The sequence below is a fragment of the Sapajus apella genome, unplaced genomic scaffold (assembly GCF_009761245.1).
Source record: "Sapajus apella isolate SASKATOON/1434 unplaced genomic scaffold, GSC_monkey_1.0 scaffold24, whole genome shotgun sequence".
Lineage (NCBI taxonomy): Eukaryota > Metazoa > Chordata > Mammalia > Primates > Cebidae > Sapajus > Sapajus apella.
Genome location: NW_022436964.1, coordinates 13,006,076 through 13,027,270, shown reverse-complemented (window position 1 = coordinate 13,027,270; position 21,195 = coordinate 13,006,076). Strand labels below are relative to the sequence as shown.

At 35.9% G+C, this 21,195-nt stretch overlaps 1 protein-coding gene across 2 annotated transcripts in view; it reads right to left on the bottom strand.

Annotated features, from left to right (window-relative positions):
- Positions 1-699: 699 nt before the first annotated feature.
- ABHD17B (abhydrolase domain containing 17B, depalmitoylase) overlaps positions 700-21,195 on the bottom strand; it is a 44,860-nt gene continuing 24,364 nt past the window's right edge. Inside the window, exons 1-4 of one of the 2 annotated variants that reach the window (XM_032290686.1) lie at positions 20,474-20,603; positions 8,775-9,244; positions 4,511-4,690; positions 700-2,549 (exon numbers count right to left, since the gene is read on the bottom strand). In XM_032290686.1, coding sequence (XP_032146577.1) covers positions 2,330-2,549; positions 4,511-4,690; positions 8,775-9,241 — 867 coding nt within the window. In that variant the 5' untranslated portion in view covers positions 9,242-9,244; positions 20,474-20,603 and the 3' untranslated portion in view covers positions 700-2,329. Of the gene's footprint in view, positions 2,550-4,510; positions 4,691-8,774; positions 9,245-20,473; positions 20,604-21,195 lie in introns of those variants that run through there. The other variant, XM_032290687.1, reaches the window with a different exon arrangement.

Here is a 21,195-nt window from a genome sequence, read left to right as displayed (position 1 = left end):
AATCTCCTGACCTCATGATCCACCCACCTCGGCCTCCTAAAGAGCTAGGATTATATGCGTGAGCCACTGCGCCAGGCCCAGTCTTCATATTTAACTATACCTTCCTTCCTCTAGGCTTCCATATGTTATTCATTCCCTTCAGCCAGGAATGCTTCCCCTGTCTACCCAGTTCTTAGTTATCCTTCAAAACTTAGCTGAAATACCCCTTCTCTGAGTGACTCTTCCTTGCCCTGCTCCCCATGTTTTCCTCCCAAAAATACATTTTACCTGTTACAATATCCTATAAATCTCCTTCAGCCCTTATCAAAATAGTACTATTTGTGCAATGAGGTGCCCATCTCCTTAGCTATACCATAAAAATCTATGAGGACATAGTCTGAATTTACCTAGCACAGACTTGCATGATTTATAGATTCAATAACTATCTGCTGAATGAATGAATGCTGAATAAATAGGATCAATATTTAGATTTCCCCAGGTAATCAAAGAGAACATTTAGCCAAGCCCTGGGTTGCATGCTATACAAAGAAGAAACTGTATAGGTTACAAGACAATGTTGAGAAAGACCTCTCCAAAAGAAGTAATGATATAATTTAAAAAAATTTCAAACTATGTCCTATAAAAACGAAAGGTAATTTTTTTTCACTCTTTCTACTGTGGGGGTGGGGAGCATGGAATAAGGCAAATAAGCACAGGTCAGTGGTATATTTGTTGTTTTACTGTTAATTTGACACATCTGAACCAAAGCATTCACAATATTTGATATACTCTGAAGAGAATCATATACTATAGTCTTAGACATAACCACAGAACAAGCAGAACAATTAAAACTACATAAGGCCTTAAAATATATCCACAGTGTGTATTACTTCCCTATTCATTCATTTACAAATTAAGACTACATACCATTAATTTTATTTGTATCTTTCTTTCATTGTTTTATTCAGGCAGCCTTCATCCAAGGAAAGGCAACTTAGTTTTTGTGTGTGTGAGCTTTATTTTTTTACTATATTGGTTAATATAAAAGTTATGAATTAAATGTATTCTTATCTCCTGTAGACAGGAGTGAATCCGTGAAATTTTCAGATAGTAATCCAAAACAATAGGTCCTATTTTTAAAAACAGCCAAAGTGGGCCAACCACGGTGGCTCACGCCTGTAATTCCAGCACTTTGGGAGGTCAAGGCGGGCAGATCATGAGGTCAGGAGTTTAAGACCAGCCTGAACAACATGTTGAAACCCCATCCCTACTAAAAATACAAAAATTGTCCAGGCGTGGTGGCGGGCATTTGTAACCCCAGCTACTCAGGAGGCTAAAGTAGGAGAATTGCTTGAACCTAGGAGATGGAGGCTGCAGTGAGCTGAGATCAGTCCCCTGCACTCCAACCTCGGTGACAAAGCAAGACTCTGCCAAAAAAAAAAAAAAAATGGCTAGTGAAAAGGGATCAGATAGCCAGTCTGTTTGTGGTCTATAAGAACAACTAATGGACTTTCAGGATTTCATAAAATGAAGACTACTGCAATTCTATGAGATCAGTCAAAACTTAAAACATTGCATACAAAATCATTCTTGAAATCTCTAAATGCCTTTTAAATAACCAGCATGAAAATTTTAAGTAGTTGCCTCACAGTACCAAACTCAGAAGTCAAAACTAGTTAAAATTCAGTGCTATCATGACTTCTCATTTACAAGGTAACTCATTGGTAAATTAACAGATGGCATAAAAATTAAAATTTACATCATTTTTAAAGGATAAATGTATGTAATCAGAGTATACAGAAAATTCAATGTATTGTACAATAAAATAACTTTAAACCTCTATCCCTGTACAACAGGGTTTAGGTTAATTCTAGTGAACTTGCATGTTTTTAAATCTCTTTTACAGTTCATTCTGAGTACTTACATTGCTTTAGATACACAGCTTTTTTCAAAAGAATATTACAGTTGTACACCAGGATAAGATTTAGTACATTGAGATATTTTAAAAATATTTATAAATTTGTTCCTAGTATGCAAAAGCATTTGGCAATACTTTTACAGCATTTGATCTTATAGAATTAATTAAAATCTCATACAGTACTCATCTTGATGTTAAAAAAAAATTCACAGAAAAAATATAAATTGCACAGCCTGACTGCATGATACTGTTATTTCCAGTTTTTAGTTCTGGTAATTAAAACCTTCATTAAGTCTGTTAACAAATCATTACCTGTACATTTATGAAGGCAACTGACATGATTTGCGAACAAAACCTTCAGGTTTTATGTTATTTACCAAAGAGTGCAGTTCAGCAAGAAAGGAAAGCCCAGTAGCAAATTTACAGAATATTTTACAAATTTACCAGTTCCTGTGAAACAAACTGTTTCAACCTTTCAAGATACTGTCCATAAAGTTCCACATCATTGTGACCTGCTCCTTCAACCCAGAGAGGCTCCACAGGTCTTTGGCAACGTTCAAACAATGCCAGGCCATGTGAAAAGTCAATGACTTCATCTTCAGTCCCATGAATTATTAATACTGGAGAGGTTATCTTAGAGATTTTGTCAATGCTGCAGGGAAAAAGGAAGGGGGAAAATGCAATAAATTAGCTATGTAAAGGAACATAAAACAAATATTCTTGTGCTATATCAGACACACAATTCAAACACGAGAATTGTTTGAATCAGTTCAGAAGGTATGAATGTCTCTTGAATTTCCAATAATATTCAAAAATTGCCTTTTACATACTCCCTACCTTAAGATTATCTGAGGAAGTTATTTTCATGCACTGGTTTTGATGGTTTTGGTGCAGTCACTCTTGCTCGTCACTCTATTTTACCTTTCTACAATGTTGACTTTTGGCACCGAGAAACTTAGGTGTCCAGAAGAGGAAAAAGCTTAAGAACTATTTCAAGTATGCGCTAACTTCACTTTCTGCACTTATTATATTCTTTCTCCTAGTCTCCTAGAAAAATGACAGCAAAATGTTTTATGTTTTTTGTTCTTGTTTGAGGATAAAGATACAAAACCAAGGAGAATGTACTAAAATACAATAAAATGTTGGAGCCGGAAAGATGATTAATGCGTGAAATATTACAAGGATAGAAGAAAACACAATTTTAGGCAGAGAGAAGGTAAAGCGATGAATGAAACCAATTTATACCATAGAATACCCTAGAAAGCTAAGGAATTACCATGGTGATGAAGGGGGTGACTGAAATATATAGGATTTGTTCAGTTTGTGGAAGAAAGTTAGCCTCCTCTTCCCAGGTCCTTTTGCCTGTTCATATACCCAGAAACTGCCTTCCCCAAAGACTGGAATGTCTGTGGACTAGACGACTACCAGAGTTTAGGACAGAGGTATCATAAAGACCAAAGAAACACATATATTTATATACTGGCTACTATACGAACCCATTTTCCCTATAAGCCTCCCAGAATGCTGGTAGCCAGGCCACTGTCCTCCAGGAGGAAGTTTTAGAAAGAGCTTTCTTTGGAGATTATATCAGATTAGCCCTTTAGTTGATCTGCTAAATCTTAATTGTCTGCTTATATGTAAGAATAAAGAGTTGGTTGGCTCCTTTACTTACATATAAACAGACAACCAAGATTATCAGACATGAGAGGATAACACTTCAAATAACATAGGGATCAAAACAAACACTTTAGACAGAAACTACACGGACAAACCTTTTTAAGAATACCTAGAAAAAGATATTATAATGAACATAAATGAAAATGGAATTTTGAAAAGGAAAAAACCATCAATGAAATAATCTAAGGCTGCATTTGTTAAGAATAAATATTTGGGTTTACTACCTGCTGTCACAAAGATGGTCAACAGTAGAGGAATTAAAACTTGAATAAAAAATAAAAAGAAATATATTATCTTTTTCAAACAGTTTTTTTGTTTGTTTGTTTTTGAGGGGCAGACAGGGTCTCATTCTATCACAAAGGCTGGAGTACAGTGGTGACATCATCTGTGTCTCCCAGGTTCAAGGGATTCTCATGCCTTAGACTCCCAAGTAGCTGGGATTATAGGCGTGCACCACCATGTCTGGCTAATTTGGTAATTCTCATGGAGATGGGATTTCACCATGTTCATCAGGCTGGTCTCAAACTCCTGGCCTCAAGTGATCCGCCCACCACAGCCTCTGAAAGGGCTGGGATTATAGGTGTGAGCCACTGTGCCTGGCCAGTTTATTTTTTAGTGTTGCTCTCTGTTGGTGTACCAGAAATGAAAGAGATAGCTTGACAGAGATGTAAGTTGGCAACAACACTGACATAGAGATACTCAGACACATCCCTATCATTTTTACCATTCAGCTAGAAAGAAGTATAATTTTATTTTTATTTACCTGACTGGTCACCTGCTAATACCCTCTCTACAAATTAATTTTTCTTAATTTCTGTGTGCTAATATATATAAAATAGAAGCTTATGGCTGAGTGAACTGTATCATGAATACTTTAAATGATGAAAAATCCCCAAGTTTCTTGGAAACTGAACTACTTTGAATATTGCTACTTACTTTGGGAATGCATCAAAACAGTAGGTCTTCTTAGTATCAGGAAAGGCAACTCGCATTCCCGAGGTCAGAGGAGAATGAAGAATAACAGCAGCACTCTCATATCGAGCAGCAAGATCCACAGATGGTACTGTACCTATACTTTGGCCATATATAATCACATTTTCAGGGCGAATGCCATATCTACAAAGTTCAGGCATTAAAAAAAAAAAAGTTGGAATGCTGTGAAATGTTCCATCATTCTGAAGGATTTGATCTTAGAATAAGACAACGTTAACTAATCCATATTTTAAACTTATTACTGCTATTTTTAACGTTACAATAAAGTTCGTATCACCAGCTTATTTCATGTGTTTCTACTTCATCTTTTAGAAGAGTAATAGCTGAAGTATTTTAAGATTTCAATCTTAAGAACTAAACTTACTAAATAATTTATTACACTATAGTATTTCAATCCAGCATACTGTTGACTAAGTTTGGAGCACATAACTAATATTTTAATGAATAGATATTGAATGAATAGGTCATATTTATTTTCTATTCAATGTAACAAAAGTTATTTATTTCTCCATATGTCAAGAGTGGCTCATTTTAATTTCCAAAATTGGTCATACTGATGAACTGCTACATATAGTTATGATATAATGAATAAAATATATGTATGGTTTTAGTCAAGAGCAAATTATGATTTTACAATTTTTCTTAAAATTTGTCTTTGCCTAGTTGTAGAAATAGACTAATGGTTGAAAACAAAGAATTCCAAACACCATATGGTCCAGTTATTTATGAATAGACTTCATGCTAATCTCAAGGTACTAGGTAATCCCTTTCAAATGGCTGCAGGTTTAAACAGGTGAAAATTCACTGATTCAATAAGTATTTATTGGGTACCTAGTTTGTTCAAGGAACTGCACGCTACTTGTCTAAAGTATAATTATTCCAAATGTAAACTACTGCAAGTGCCAGTGCAGTGCCACCTGAGCTAACGAATATGGGGTTAAAGGTTATGTGACATTAAATACATCTTTCCACTTAGAATGCAGACAGCAGTCACTCTGACAGCTAAAAGCACAGCAGCTTCTTTTGGAAATCTTTTGCAAAGGTAAAAGATCTTTCTGAGAATCTGAATATTCACCAGCAAACAGTGAGGCAAATTGTCCATGTGTTCTCTTCCAGGGGAATAATGCTATTTCAACTATACAGGTAGTAACACAGCTCTCCCCACATAGTTTCTTCAAATCAGTACTATACAAGCATTTGGATAGGACACAGAAAGTGGAGCTCTGTCTACTCCAAATTGACTCTAAATGTTAGCAAACTCAGAAACCCCTTTTTTCTTTACAACAGACCTAGCTGCACATATTTCATATGAATGAACAAATTAGGAGAATGAACATTTGCAGCATAACCACAATTCTTCAGGCTGCATTGTTGCTGTCAGCTGAATAACAGCCTTGTTGGTGGCAATCATGAAATTTGGGCTAAAGCTAGCAATGACAATGCTCCAGGATGGAGTCACAGAGGTAGCTGACAATTAAGCATTAGAGGACTCACAAGAGTAACAATTGCCTAACAGTATGAGCTAGAAAGGAGTTTAGAGACCATTTAATCTAGAGTCCAGCTGCCTAATGAGTAGATCTTCAAAGTCACAGTAGGTGACAGCTCTGTAATTAGAACCCAGGTATACTGACTCCCAGTTCAGTGTTTTTTTTTTTTTCTCTGAAGCACACAGATGAGGAGCTCAAGGACACTGTGGGAAAGGTGCATAGTGAATGCCATGCCCTTAGCTTCTTTTAGTCCAACAGAAGGTCAGAAATTGGAGTTATTAGGGATATCCAATTTTCCCAAAAAGGACATCATTCAAATAATAATTATTTAAGTTCATTATTTATTTTATCTCTTCTCCTGGTTACTTCCACCTTAACTTTTAATCAGGCAAAGAAAATTAAAAGGCATATATTCTAATTAGACACATTTCATTAGATGACTGAATTCTAGAACTGTTAAATTATCTTTTCTCAATCTCTTCATTAAACAGACAAGGAAACATGGGCTCAGATAAGTTATATTTCCTAAAGTACCTATACTTACAAAACTCCTCCAACTATATTTTGGGTTCAGCATGAAAGAAAACAGAAGTCTACAGCACTTGGTAGCTTAACAAAAAAAGAAGAAGAAAAAAAAGAAAACAGAAGTCTAAAATTCTAAAATATAAGTACTAAAAATAGTATGGGATTACTGATAAAATCTGCCCATTACTCATTAATCCTGGCTATCACATATGTTAAAAATATTAATCAAGACTGAAAATCATTTTTGAAAGTATTCTTCAAATTGATAAATGCCAAGATTCAAAAAAAAAAAAAAAAAAAAAAAACACAAAAAAACCCAGTAAAGTTGACCACTTAAAAATGGGATTTTTTTTCACATACACACAGAACACTGAACTGAACACTAATATGTTTTGTTTGAGTAAAGTGACCTTTTTGTGTTACTGGGAAGCACTACTAATGAAGGTGAGTTTTAACTTAGCACCCTTTAAAACTTCATTATTCCACTGAAGTTAAACTTTAAAAGTGTGAACCTTATGGCTCAAATAAAGCTATTTTTTTTTTAATTACAGTACTTTCTTAGAGTTATGATACCTTATTCAACTGGCTGACTGTAAAAAGTTGGCATTCAGTTTTTTTTGTTTTAAGGCCTGATAGAACTGATACCAATATACCTAAAAAATGAATTTTTATGTAGAACTTTGTTTTATGTAGAATTTTATTAGATTTCTTTGGAAGGAAAAATAGTTTTAAAGATATTTTTAATGTCTTTAATAGTATTAACCTTTAATAATATTAACTATTTTAATATTATTTAAATTGAGGGAAGTCTTCCTAAATGAAATCTTTAATATTTAAACATTAAATTAGAAACAGTAAATTTTCTTTATATCCTATAGCTTCAGTCTAAAACACCCTGGAAATCAGGTATTTTATTTGCATATAATATAAAGAAGAGCTTATAATAAGGTATCTGTTTATTGTACACTAACCTAATAATACACTGAAGTCTACCAAATTGTGATTTTTTTCAAGAAAAATGTTTAGGTATCTTGGTGACTAGAAAAGATTAATGCACTAGGTTCTCCAAAATGTGTTCTGCTATAATCAAAGAATAACACAGTAAGGAAATTTTATCAAACAGTTTATCATAATATTATTTATTCATTTTTTGAGCTGGAATCTCACTCTGTCGCCTGGGCTGGAGTACAGTGGCGTGATCTCGGCTCACTGCAAACGCCGCCTCCTGGGTTCAAGCGATTCTCCTGCCTCAGACTCCCAAGCAGCAGGGATTACAGGAACCCGCCACCATGCCCAGCTAATTTTTTGTATTTTTAGTAGAGTCAGGGTTTCACCATATTGACCAGGCTGATCTCAAACTCCTGACCTCATGATTCACCCATCTCTACCTCCCAAAGTCCTGGGACTACAGGTGTGAACCACTGTGCCCAAGTTAAAAAATTCTTTTTACTTGATATCATCTCTCCCAATTTTAGGAATCCAGAATATAAAGTAAAATCTCATTCTTACAGAATGAATATTTGAAAAAGTTCCAGTAATGCATCTTTAAGTTGTACTTCCGAAGAATAATCACATAAAATAATGTAAAATCTTGGCTTAGGATTTTAATAGAAATGATAGATCAAGTGAATAATTAGCTAAGTCAATATTTTCTCTCATTTCCTTGCAAGTTTGCAGCTTTGAATAAACATTTTTTTATATCACACTCCAATAAGAAAGCTTACAAAACCAAACATTTGTCACTGGATTTAATTTCTTTTTTTTAAACTTTTTAAGAGACGAAGTCTTGCTCTGTCACTTAGGCTGGAGTGCAGTGCCACGATCAGAGAGCACTGCGGCCTCAAATTCCTGGCCTCAAGTGATTTCCCCTGCCTTTGCCTCCTAAGTAGCTAGGACTATATACACATGCACCACCGACATCCAGCTAAGGATTTAAATTTTTTAAAAAATCATACATATATACATAAATTAATGGAGACAAACAAACCTGAAACTGTCTTTAAAAACACTGTTTTGCTATAATGTGAAATTTAAAACTGTAATCTAAAAGTTTAATTATTCACAGGTATATAATAGTTAAGTATAATCTCTATATAGCACTTATGTATAATAAAACAACTTTTATTCTATTCTTACACAAGATATTTTTAGCTAACAATCACGAGTATGAAAAATATCGTCCAACCACAATTTACCTTGTCCTAAGAGCAAGCCAAGCAGCTTCAATGTCTGCATAGAGGTTCTTCTCTGTGGGTTTCCCAGAACTTGCACCATATCCAGAATAATCATATGAGAATATATTACAATTAATCCGTGATCCTAGACCTATGTAAAAGCTGCTCATTTGACCAAGATCAACAGCATTTCCATGTGAGAAGAGTAAAGTGTATTTCGCATTGGGTGAGCAACGTACGAACATACAGGCAATTCTGTTGCCTTTACTGGTTCTAGTCATGAAACACTCAATAGCATCTTTCTCTCTCGAAGAATACTGCCAGTCTGCTCGTTCAGATAGATGTAAAGTCCAACGGCTTCCACTTTCATCACACATCAGCGTATAAGTTGGATCAGGTGGCAAAAACGCTAATTTTGAAGCAATTTTCCCTGGACAAGGAGGACAGCAGAAGAGGCAACATAGCTCACTAAATGAAAGATTATTCATGCTCTGAAAAAGAAAAGGAGATAGCAAATATTTTAATAATTGAATGTAGATTCTACATTCTCATAAAATAGACAGTTAAAACAAAGATATGGGTAAATTTTATTGGTGGTTAATGACTACTACTATTATTTTAAGTATGATTCCAAACAGATTTTTGGCTTCTTTCTTTTTTTTTTGAAATGCAGTTTCGCTTTTGTTGCCCAGGCTCGAGTGCAATGGTGTGAACTTGGCTCACCAAAATCTCCGCCTCCAGGGTTCAAGCGATTCTCCTGCCTTAGTCTCCCCAGTAGCTGGGATTACGAGCATGCGCCACTACACCTGGCTAATTTTCTATTTTTAGTAGAGACAGGGTTTCTCCATGTTGGTCAGGCTGGTCTGTAACTCCCGACCTCAGATGATCCACCCACCTCAGCCTCCCAAAGTGCTGGGATTACAGGCATGAGCCACCACGCCTGGCCTTTGGCCTCTTTCTAGAACTTTAAATCCTGGAGTGAGGCAAATATCCCTGACCAGCAGACAGACTCAAATACTATATGACAGGTTTCAAATAGCAGTGATTATTATCTCATTTAACAAAAATGTCAAAAATGATAAAGTAATATTTGCCATTTCTTTACAAATAACACTGAAGGTATGCAGTATCTTTAGTGTAGTCTGTAATTTCTAATGTAACTCAGCAAAACTTCTTAGAACCTCATGGAGAAGCTAGGGATGTAGCATAAAGCAAATACATAACAACAACATTTATGAAACTATTTGTCAGGTATTGTGCCAAATGTTCTATGTATATTACTTTAATTCTCAAAACAACTGTGTTTAAGTTGGCGTGAGAAAGGAAACTTGTACAAGATGAGGCAGTAGTGGAGCCAGCATTTGACTCCAGGCTGTCACTACACTATGTTACTGGGCTACACAGCCTCACAGATTCAGAACACATTCAGAAGACTATCACTTTGGTTATAGTACCAGTGGCCCAAATAACCTATATAACACTAAAGTGTGTGTATGTATGTAATTACTGCCCAAACTAAAAAGGCTATACTGTAAAGTTTATTATGGAAAAAAGGTAAAATCTACTAAAGGCAAACTTTTCTAAATGTTTTGAAGAGAAAGAGTACAAGGTTTAAAGTTAGGAAGCTGGGGTAAAATCCTAACTCTACCACTTACCATTTACCAGCTGTATGTCCTTGGGCTATTTTATCTCTTTGACTCTCATTTTCTTCAGAAGTACACAAGGCCAATACCTACACTGAAGGAAGTGGTTGTGAAGATCAAATGATGGTGTAGTGAAGGCCCATCATACAGTGCGTGATGGCCATACAGTTGGCACACTTTAACTTAGGGACAAAAATAAAGTAATACTTGTTTGCTCTATCAGTATTTCCTTCTATCTTGTCCTTTTTCAAACTCCTCTTTTTAGCAGAATTAGACCATTGCTTAGTTCCAGAGAGAAGGTATTCAAAACTAACACCTTACAGGTTTGGTGGCATCCAATTTTCTCCAAAAGAAAATCTAAATGTAAGAACAGGAAAAAAAAAAAAAAAAAACTACATTATTATACCAAAAATGGGAAGAAAACTCAAGAGAGTGACTAAATGGTTGAGAATATCTGGGGGGGAATGCCCTTTTCACTCATTACGGAATCAAATATAACCTATAATGTTCAATATAAATGTGTTTATATGAAACAGCAGAAAAAGCACAGCAAGAGAAAAACAAGGGTAAGTATAACACAAAGGGCTTCAAAAGGTGAGGGAAGGGCAGAAAAACATCTTGGATATTAGGAAATGTTTTAATTGTTTTCTACACCTTTATTCCTTTTTAGCCTTCAAAATATAGCCTGAATAAGTTAATGGCTTACTCTGGTTGGAACAAAAATTGGGACAGAAATGACAACTAGGTGTCATCTGCTAAGTTTAATTGAAGGCTTCCTGAAGTGTTGTGCTGAGAATGAAGGCATGCACCAGGCTTGGCCGGCAAAAGATATGTGATAAATTAGTGATGTTTACTACAGTCTCTGGCTACAAATTTACTATCCCAGTCAGGAGGATAAAGTGCCTGTTGAAGAGGATGGAAGGGTAAAGACTCAAAGGGTCTGTTCCAGAGGAGGAAATGACCTGCAGAAAGATTAGGTACAAGGTATAATATCAATGTTATCTGTTTAATATCTGCCTATCGTTATTTCTCAACCCCAATGACCTGATATATCATTTATTGCTGAGCCACAACAGCCTTTTAAAAAGCTTGATTTATAAGTACACGGTACATATCTAAACTATGGGCCTATAATTTACCTCTTAGCCAGAAAAACTTTTTTTGTGTGTTTTTTGTTTTGTTTTGTTTTTTTCTGAGATGGAGTCTCGCTTCCCTGCCCAGGCTGGAGTGCAGTGGCATGATCTTGGCTCACTGCAACCTCTGCCCCCTGGGTTGAGGCAATTCTTCTGCCTCAGCCTCCAGAGTAGCTGGGATTATAGGCATGCACCACCATACCCAAGTAATTTTTGTATTTTTAGTACAGATAGTGTTTCATGATGCTGGCCAGGCTGGTCTCAAACTCCTGACCTTAAGTGATCTGCCTGCCTTGGATTCCCAAAATGTTGGGATTACAGGTGTGAGGCACTGTGCCTCACAGAAAAACTTTTACACACTATAATAAACTAGTTTTGAAATAAATCTGGCTGGTTGAACACATATAATGCTGTGAAGAAGCTTCTGAGGATGAACACCAAAGGAAAGAAGCAGAGAGGAGAAAAACTGAAGTGCCAGAGTCTAGTTTAATGAAAAGATAACTTCATTTTTTTTTTAGATGGAGTCTCGCTCTGTCCCCCAGGATGGAGTTCAATGATGTAACCTGGGTTCACTGCAACCTCTGCCTCTTGGGTTCAAGTGATTCTCCTGCCTCAGCCTCCTTAGTAGCTGGGATTATAGGTGCCTGCAACCACACCCAGCTAATTTTTGTATTTTTAGTAGAGATGGGGTTTCACCATGTTGTAACATCAGGCTGGTCTCGAACTCCTTACCTTGTGATTTGCCTGCCTCGGCCTCCCTAAGTGCTGGGATTACAGGCGTAAGCCACCACGTCCAGCCTCACTTTCTTAATGTTGACAGAACGATTCCCACATCCAATGCCCAAAAGCCAGATAATTGGGCCTTATTTAATGACAACAACTTGCAAATGATCACTTTCCTAATAACAGGCCTGATATAGGGCAGCAACTCAGACCTACTTTCAAAAGTTAATTGAATACTTTTTCTCTAGGTTTAAAAAATTTCACAAAAAGTATAAACAAAACAAATCTAAGTTTTAGTATAATGTGAGCAGGTTACTGCAGAAAAAAACATCTCATTCTTTTAAAAAAAAAAAATCACTGAAATAGCCTGTTAAGCTTTAAAGTCCAACTTGTTCTTCTAAAACTCATGTAGGGCTGGGCACAGTGAATTGCTTGAGCAGTCACAATTAAAAAGCACATCAGCAAGCAAAAAGATCAGGGTGAATAATTTACAAATATGAATTTTTTTTGTGGGAATTAAGAAATAAAAAATAAAAAAAATTAATAGATAACAATAAGTAGAAATATCAATATCCATACTATAGAAGTCCCAAGGAGAAAATAAAGACAAAGACTATCCAATAATTTCTCAGAATTAAAGGGGGAAAAAAGGTCAGATTGAAACAGCTCAGAGTACCAAAAAACCAAACTACTTACAAAAGATCAGATGAACATATGACTTTCCAATATCAACACTAGAAGCCAAAAGACAATGGAGAGATAATTAAGCTAAAGAAGAAATGAAACTTTTAATCTAGAATTGTACATAGAGCAAAAATATGGCTTTAATATGAGGATAAAGCTATCTGGGCTGGGTGTGGTGGCTCAAGCCTGTAATTCCAGAACTTTGGGAGGCCAAAGTGGGAAGACCACTTCAGCAACATAGGAAGACACTGTCTCTATCACAAGTGAGAGAGAGAGAGAGAGAGAGAGAGAGAGAGAGAGAGAGAGGGAGAGGGAGAGAGAGAGGGAGAGAGAGAGATAACGATCTGCAGGCACACAAAAACTCTAAGACTTAACCAAATCAAGTCTGTCTTTGAAAAACTCCAGCAAGGAAGAAGGAGTTAAATCCAAGAGAAGGCCAGGCACAGTGACTCACACCTGTAATTCCAACACTTTGGGAGGCTGAGCTGGGAGGATTGCTTGAGCCCAGGAGTTCAAAACCAGCCTGAGCAACATAGCAAAACTCCATCTCTATAAAAAATATGAAAATTAGCCGGGCATGGTAGTGTGTGCCTGTAGTCTCAGCTACCAGGGTGGCTGGGGTGGGAGGACTGCTTCAGCCTGGGAGGTCAAGGTTGCAGTGAGCTGTGACTGAGTCACTACACTCCAGCCTGAGATACAGAGTGAGAGTCTTTCTCAAAGACAACAACAAACAAACAAAAACCTCCAAAACCCCAAGGGAATTCTGTGAGATACCTGAGATATGAGAAATAAAGGAGAATCGTTAATATGAAGTTTTTTGTACAAGTGAGCAATGGGAGCAAGGATGGTAAAGACAAAGTATATCCCTAAAAATCCAGAGTAAAACTTTAGTGAATATGAGTACGAAGAGGATTGATAAAAGAGTTAGGAACTATTTAAGAGGTAAAAATGTGCTGGGGTATCTGACTTGTTGAGGATGCTAACTGATACTGAAAAGCTTAAGACACAGAAGAAAGCATAAATATAAGTGTGACTCTTAATGTCTGATATAATCATCAGAAAAATGAGTGTAGGGCATATCTAAAGGAGTTATAATTATCCATTGCAAACGTCTAGCTTTAAATATTAATTAGTGTCCAACTTAAGGAGAGAATAAGCACAAAGAAACAAGAAAAAGAAAATTAAGGGCAGATATCAACAAAACAAATAACAAAAAGCAATGGAAAACCAACAGTTGATTTTAAGAAAAGGCTTCCACTACCACTAATAGCAAACAGCATTAACTGAACCCCTATGAAGTGTCAGGCACTGTTCTAAACACTTTTCACACATTAATCTTTTCAACAACGCTCTGCTATAGGGACTATTATTATAGCCATTTTGCAATCGAAGAAACAGAGGCATAGAATAGTTATCTAAGTTGCCTAATGCCACACATCTGATAAATGGAACTGATACGTACATGACATATTCTGTGACCTAAACACATAACCACTGTTTTGTACTCACACAAGACCGACCACAAGAAAGAGATAAGCAAAATAAACAAAATAGTGTACTAGGGGAAAAAGGACTTTCAGCTACAGACATAGTTTCTAGAAATGAAAGAATATCATGTGTCAATAAATAACCTAGACAAAATTCACATTTTTTTTTGAGTAATATAAAAGGACAAAATTGGCACAAAGGCTAGAATATGCAAATAACCATTAGACCTTCAAATGGACATCAAAGACCACCTTCATGTAAAATACTTTCAAAGAACAGTTAAGTTATTCTAGAAAATGAATGCTGCTCAGCAATTGCTTTCTGAGGCTATCATAACCTTTATCCCCAAACTTAGAACTGTAAGTCCATTTCACTTTGAACATGCATGAAAAAACCTTAAAAACCTTAAAATAAAAAAAAAAGAAACAACATGTAAAGTGTATATAAATACAAATACAAAATCCAGTTGGAAGACAAGAATAATAAATCTTCCAACGTCAAACCAAAGTAATTCATATTAATGAACTAAAGGAAAAAAAATCACATGGTTTTCTTAATAGATATATAGGGACAAAACAATATGGTTGGTAGATGATATAATCACCTTGACAGAAAAACAAAAGAATCTAGAAAGCATTAAAACAAATGAGACTTCTCAGCAATTTTGGCAAATGCATGAACTTAGGGAAACTGATACATTTCCATGTTAGCTAGAATTAAACAACTAAAAATACAGCAAAAAAAAAAATAAGATAGCACCCACAACCAAAATAGCTATCTAGGAATTAATATAAAATAGAATGCAGAAAACCTTTATGCAGAAACATTTTAAATAAGAAGATTAAAAAATGGAAAGACTGACTTAATAGCATTGAGAATATTAACTCTCCTAAAATGAAAATCTCAAGGTAATTCCCATCAAAATTCCAGCAGAAATTTGAGGAACTCAAAAGTGATTATAAAATTTATATAAAAGTATAAAGGTCTATAGAAAATAAAATAAAAAAACTAAGGAAAAGAAAAAAAACTCCTTCACTTATAATCAAGAAAAACAAAATGCAGAGAATTCATAAAGAAGCTCAAGGAACCCAGAATAGCCAAATCAATACTGAAAAGAAAGAAAGAAGATTCACACTTCCCAACTTCAAAACTTACAATAAAGCAACAGTTACCAAGACAGTATGGTATTGGCATAAGGACAGACAAATATATCTAAAGGAATAAGAACTGAGAATCCAGAAATAAACCTGACATTTATGGTCAGTTGATTTTTGATAAGAGTGCCAAAACAATTTAACGGTGAAAGAAGTGTTTTCAACAAATGGTGCTGGGACAACTTGATATCCACATGCAAAAGAATGAAATTCTACACCTACTTTACATCTTGTAAAAAAATCAACTCAAAGTGGATCAAAGACTAAATGTAAGATCTAAACTATGAAGCCTCAGAAGAAAATAATAGGCATAAATTTTTGCCACCTTGGCTTAGCAAATGTTTCCTTAGAGAAGATACTGCAAGCATGAGCAACAAAGAAAAAATAAAGATAAATTAGACTTCACAATTAAAAACTTCTATGTTTCCAAAGACACAAGGATAGTGAAAAGACAACCTATTGAATGTGAGAAAATATAAAGAAGCTTTACAATTCAACAATAAAAAGACAACCCAATTAATAAATAGGCCAAGGGATTTATAGGCATTTCTCCAAAAAAGATATACAAACGACTAATGGGCATGTGAAAAGATGCCTAACATCATCAGTCATTAAGGAAATGAAAATCAAAACCACAATGAGATACAGCTTCATCTCCATTAAGATAGCTATAATCAAAAAGACATAATAATAAAGGTTAACTAGCAGGTGGAGAAATTGGAACCCTCATAAACTGCTGATGGGAAGAAAAATCATACAGCCACATTAGAAAACAGTCTGGTATTTTCTTCAAAACTTAAACAGAGTTGCCATTTGACAAAGCAATTCTACTCTCAAGAGAAAGGAAAACCCAGGTACACAGAAAAACTTCTACCTACATGTGCGGCATTATTCACAATAGCTGAAAAATGTTAAGCAATCCAAATGTTCACCAACTAATGAATGAACAAAATGTAGTATATATACCCATAAAATGGAATACTATTTGGCAATAAAAACAAAATACTGATGCATGCTACAATATGGATGAACTTTCAAAACATTATGCTATGTTAAAGGGGCCTGCCATAAAAGACCTCTTTTTTTTCTTTTCTTTTCTTTTTCTAAGACACAGGCTCTCCTTTTGTTGCCCAGGCTGGAGTGCACTAGTGTGAGCATAGCTCACTATAATCTCCAAAACTCCTGCACTTAAGTGACCTTCCCACCTTAGCCTCCCAAGTTGCTAAGATTACAGGCATGTACTACCATACCCAGCTAATTTTTAAAATTTTTGTAGAGATGGTGTCTCAGTAGGTTCTCCAGGCTGATTGCTAAATTCTGGCCTTCACCATCCTCCTCCTCAGCCTCCCAACATGCTGGGATTACAAGGAGCCACCATGCCTGGCCCACAGAAGACCATTTATTGTATGGTTCCATTTACAAAAAATATCTCGAATAGGCAAATCTATGGAGATACAGGGTAGATTAGTGGTTGTCTGGGAATGAGAACAGGAGGGATGGAGAATAATAATGACTAAAGGTAGGGGGTTTCTTTCTGGGGTAATGAAAATGTTCTAAAACTGATTTGGGTGATTGTTGCACAACTTTGTGAATATATATATTAAAAACATTGAGTTTTATCTTAGATATTTCAGTCATAGTATGTCAATCATTTACTAATAAAGTTATCAAAAAATGTCGATAAAGAGCAAAGGTATATATGTATGTATAAACACACACATACATACACATACACACACACACACACACACACACACACACACCTCTTTGGGTATATAAAAGTAAGGCACAAACTGGTATCTATATATGGGGTAGGTAGGAATTTTCCCTCCCAGATATTAAGACACATTGCACAAAGGCAAAGTAATAAAGACAGAGTAGTGCTGGCAGAGAAACAAATAGACCTAGTAACAGAGCTTATAAATGAACCCCTACATGAATGGGACTAGGGATGGACAAAGCTGGTTTCTCAAAGCAGTAGGAAAGGATGGATTCTTTAGGAGATTGTGCTGAGAAAACTTACCACGTGGGGTAAAGTGGTTGAATCCCTATGTCTTGGAACACAGAAAGCAAATTCCAGGCAGACACAGACCTAAAGAGCAAAACTAATTTTTAAAGCATCTACAAAAGACAACATTCGTAGATTTAGTTTCATTCAAATAAAAGATTTCTCTTAAATGAAAAATGTCCTGTTTGGATGATTTCATCTTCCCAAACTGTCTGTAAGGAACCTTAGCAAAAACAAGAAAAAACTGGGTAACTTAAGAACAATCAACAAAAGATAGGAATAAGCAATTCACATGGCTAACAAGTATATGAAAAAAGGCTCAACCTCACCAACTATCAGAGGAATCAAGAAATAATACATCAAAACTAAAAGAAAAAAAATTAGAAAGCTGAGTATTATCAAGTGCTGGTGAGAATGGAGGGGGGGGAATGGGAATCTTTGTAAACTGCTTGGTAAGCCACTATGCTTACCAATGACCCAGATTCTCACTCTTTGGTTAGTACTACAAAGAAATACTTGCACAGGTCCTTAAGGTGTATCTGAAGCATTGTGTCATGGCCTGAGATGCAATACAGGTTCCACACATGGGGAAATGAGTAAGCCTGTGTTGGATGCAGGTAATGGAAAAATAACACAGTCAGATGCAATGACTGATGACTAGGGCTTAAATATAATGGTACTGGGTGAAAAAAGGCACAAACTGATACCTACAATACCATTAACATACATGTAGAACAGACATAAACATTACATTATCTTTGAGGACAAATACATTTCTAAGGGTATGTATGTCAGAGTATATGCTCATGGAAGCGTAATGGGGAAGGAAGTTAAAAAGAAAAAAAAAATAGAAATTAAGTAAAACTAGAGCAGGGCCTATGCTCATAGATTGCCGGTGATAATGTGCCATGAACAGATTAGAAATTCCAAAGGGCAACAATCACATCTGCTTGCTTACAACTGGACATCTAGTAGCAAGCAGAATACTTGACATATAGTAGGTTTTCTAATACTTTTTAAATGAATGAGTTACATATGAAAATAACTTTTCTCTGGGAATTCAAACGTGTAACTATTAAATTGCCACTGACAAAAGAAAGAACGGCCACTATCTATTTATTTTGGCCCAATACCAAAAAGTGTGGAGTTTTGGGTGTGTGTGTGTGTGTGTGTGTATGTGTGTGTGTGAGACTGTGTATTATTCGTTGTTGTTATTATATGTTTCTTAAACCAAAACAGACCTTACAAGAAAGCTTACCATTTTAACATATTATGTGGCTTACTGGGTGTCTTGATTGAGCTTTGAGAATAAGACAGAGGCATTTCATACCCAAACACTGGTTGTCTCTTAATGACACAGAGTATCAAAACCTATTTTCAAGGTTGTGACCAGAAGAAAGCATTCTAATGTATTTGCTTCAAACAGCCCATTCTTTTAATATAGCCTTATCTTCCTCAATGAATAAAAAGGAAACTTAAAGGCAGTTCTAAAGAGCCTGACCTAATTTCATGAATTACCCAGATGGGTAACAACTCTCTGCACCCAAGAAGCTCCTACAAAAGAAAGAAATTCACCAAATTTACATGTCAAGAAAGAATGCAAAAATGTTTTGTTACTATTACTTAGGTTTTTCATATAGGGGGCAAAACAGAAGCAGTCAAATAAAAATCTATGAACCTACGTGAGGGCAGGTAAAAAAGCCTTCCAAGTTATTCAAATCATTCAATGTGTTATGAAGCACAGAATAGGACCCTATTCCAGGGAGGAGGAAATCTTGCCCCTGTTGAAATTAATACACAAAATGAAAAGTCAGGCTGGGAATGGTGGCTCACGCCTGTAATCCCAGCACTTTGGGAAGCCAAGTCGGGTGGACCACTTGAGGTCAGGAGTTGGAGACCAGCCTGGCCAACATGGTGAAACCCTATCTTTACTAAAAATAAAAATAATAATACAAAAATTAGTTGGGTGTGTTGGCATGCACCTGTAATCCCAAACTACTTGGGAAGCTGGGGCAGGAGACTGGCTTGAACCCGGGAGGCAGAGGTTGCAGTGAGCAGAGATCACACCACTGCACTCCAATCTGGATGACAGAATGAGGGTTTGTTCCCCCTCTCCAAAAAAAAGGGTGACCTCAATGTTAAACAATGGCCCATTGTGAAAATTAAGGTTGTCCTTTTGGCAGGGGATTCAACTTATAGCAAAAGGAATTTCCTAAAATTGTATGAAATAATAATTTAAGAATCTGCTTCTCCTGGTAAATTTTTCCTCTTCAATGACAAAGAAAAAAGATGAACAACTGATTCTTGCTCAGCAAAACAGGAAGACTAATGTTAAAAAAAAGTCCATAAATACAATGATCTACTGTATCTCCTTCCTCTCTTCTAATGTAAGAAATTACTGACATGACTCCTGTGAATTTCTGATATAACAATTTACCGGGTGGGGGGGATCTCCCTTTGATCTCCTTGCAATAGTTTCCTGGTAATGTAGACCAACTCATATTACTGCCATCTACAAAGAACTAATTATTATAAAGTTTAAGATTTTTGTTGTATTGAGCTAGTATTAAAAGTCTTTAAAAGCAGATTTAGAGAAAACATTTAAAAGAATGCTTATTTCTTCACTTTGTGTGATATGTTGACAACTATGCATTGTATATGACAAACCATTTGAATTTTGATATACTAGATTTCATGTTAAGAACTATAGTCTAAAATTCAAGATGAATTACAACATTTATGGATAAATCTGGGGGTACAATATCATTGTATGTAATCTGTGGTAGTTATTCAAAGTACAGCTACATGTGAAACCCTGAGTGTTACAGTTTTTAGAAAGCCATATACATTACAGAGTTTAGTACATACAGAGAAGCTGAATATTCACCTTGAAAGATGATGAGGCATCCAAAACACTTATAGTATCAAACTTTCCTGGGCCGGGCGCAGTGGCTCACGCCTGTAATCCAAGCACTTTGGGAGGCTGAGGCAGGAGGATCTCTTGAGGCCAGGAGTTCAGACCAGCCTGGGTAATATTAGGGAGACCCTGCCTGAAAAAAATAAACAAAACAAAACAAAACAAAAAAAACCACTAATCTTATCTGGGGATGCCTTATACAGGATGATAGCTTGTCACACTCTGTTGCCCAAGCTGGAGTTCAGTGACTTGATCTTGGCTCACTGCACCCTCTGCCTCCCAGGCTCAAGCAATTCTTCTACCTCAGCCTCCAGAGCAGCTGGGACCACAGGCGTGTGCCACCATGCCGAGCTAAGTATTTGTAGTTTTTGTAGACACATGGTTTCACAGATAAAACAAGGGTTTCATTCGTGAGATCAAAGGGCTCAAAATTCAGATGACTTTGCTGGAAAAAGTCAACGCTACTTGAAGACACAAACTAGATGAACTGTGCTACATGAGAACAGAAGTTTATAAACTTGGAGAAAAAAAATCTTTAAATATTACTGTTTAAATATTCTGAATTAAAAGAATAAATTTTTGCAAAACTTCTTCTTTAAAAAAGAATCATGCCTGGTACTTTTAAGGTAAAGTTGCAATTTTTAAATAACATTAAGATTCTAGACATACTTAGAGGGTAACAGTGCCAGTGA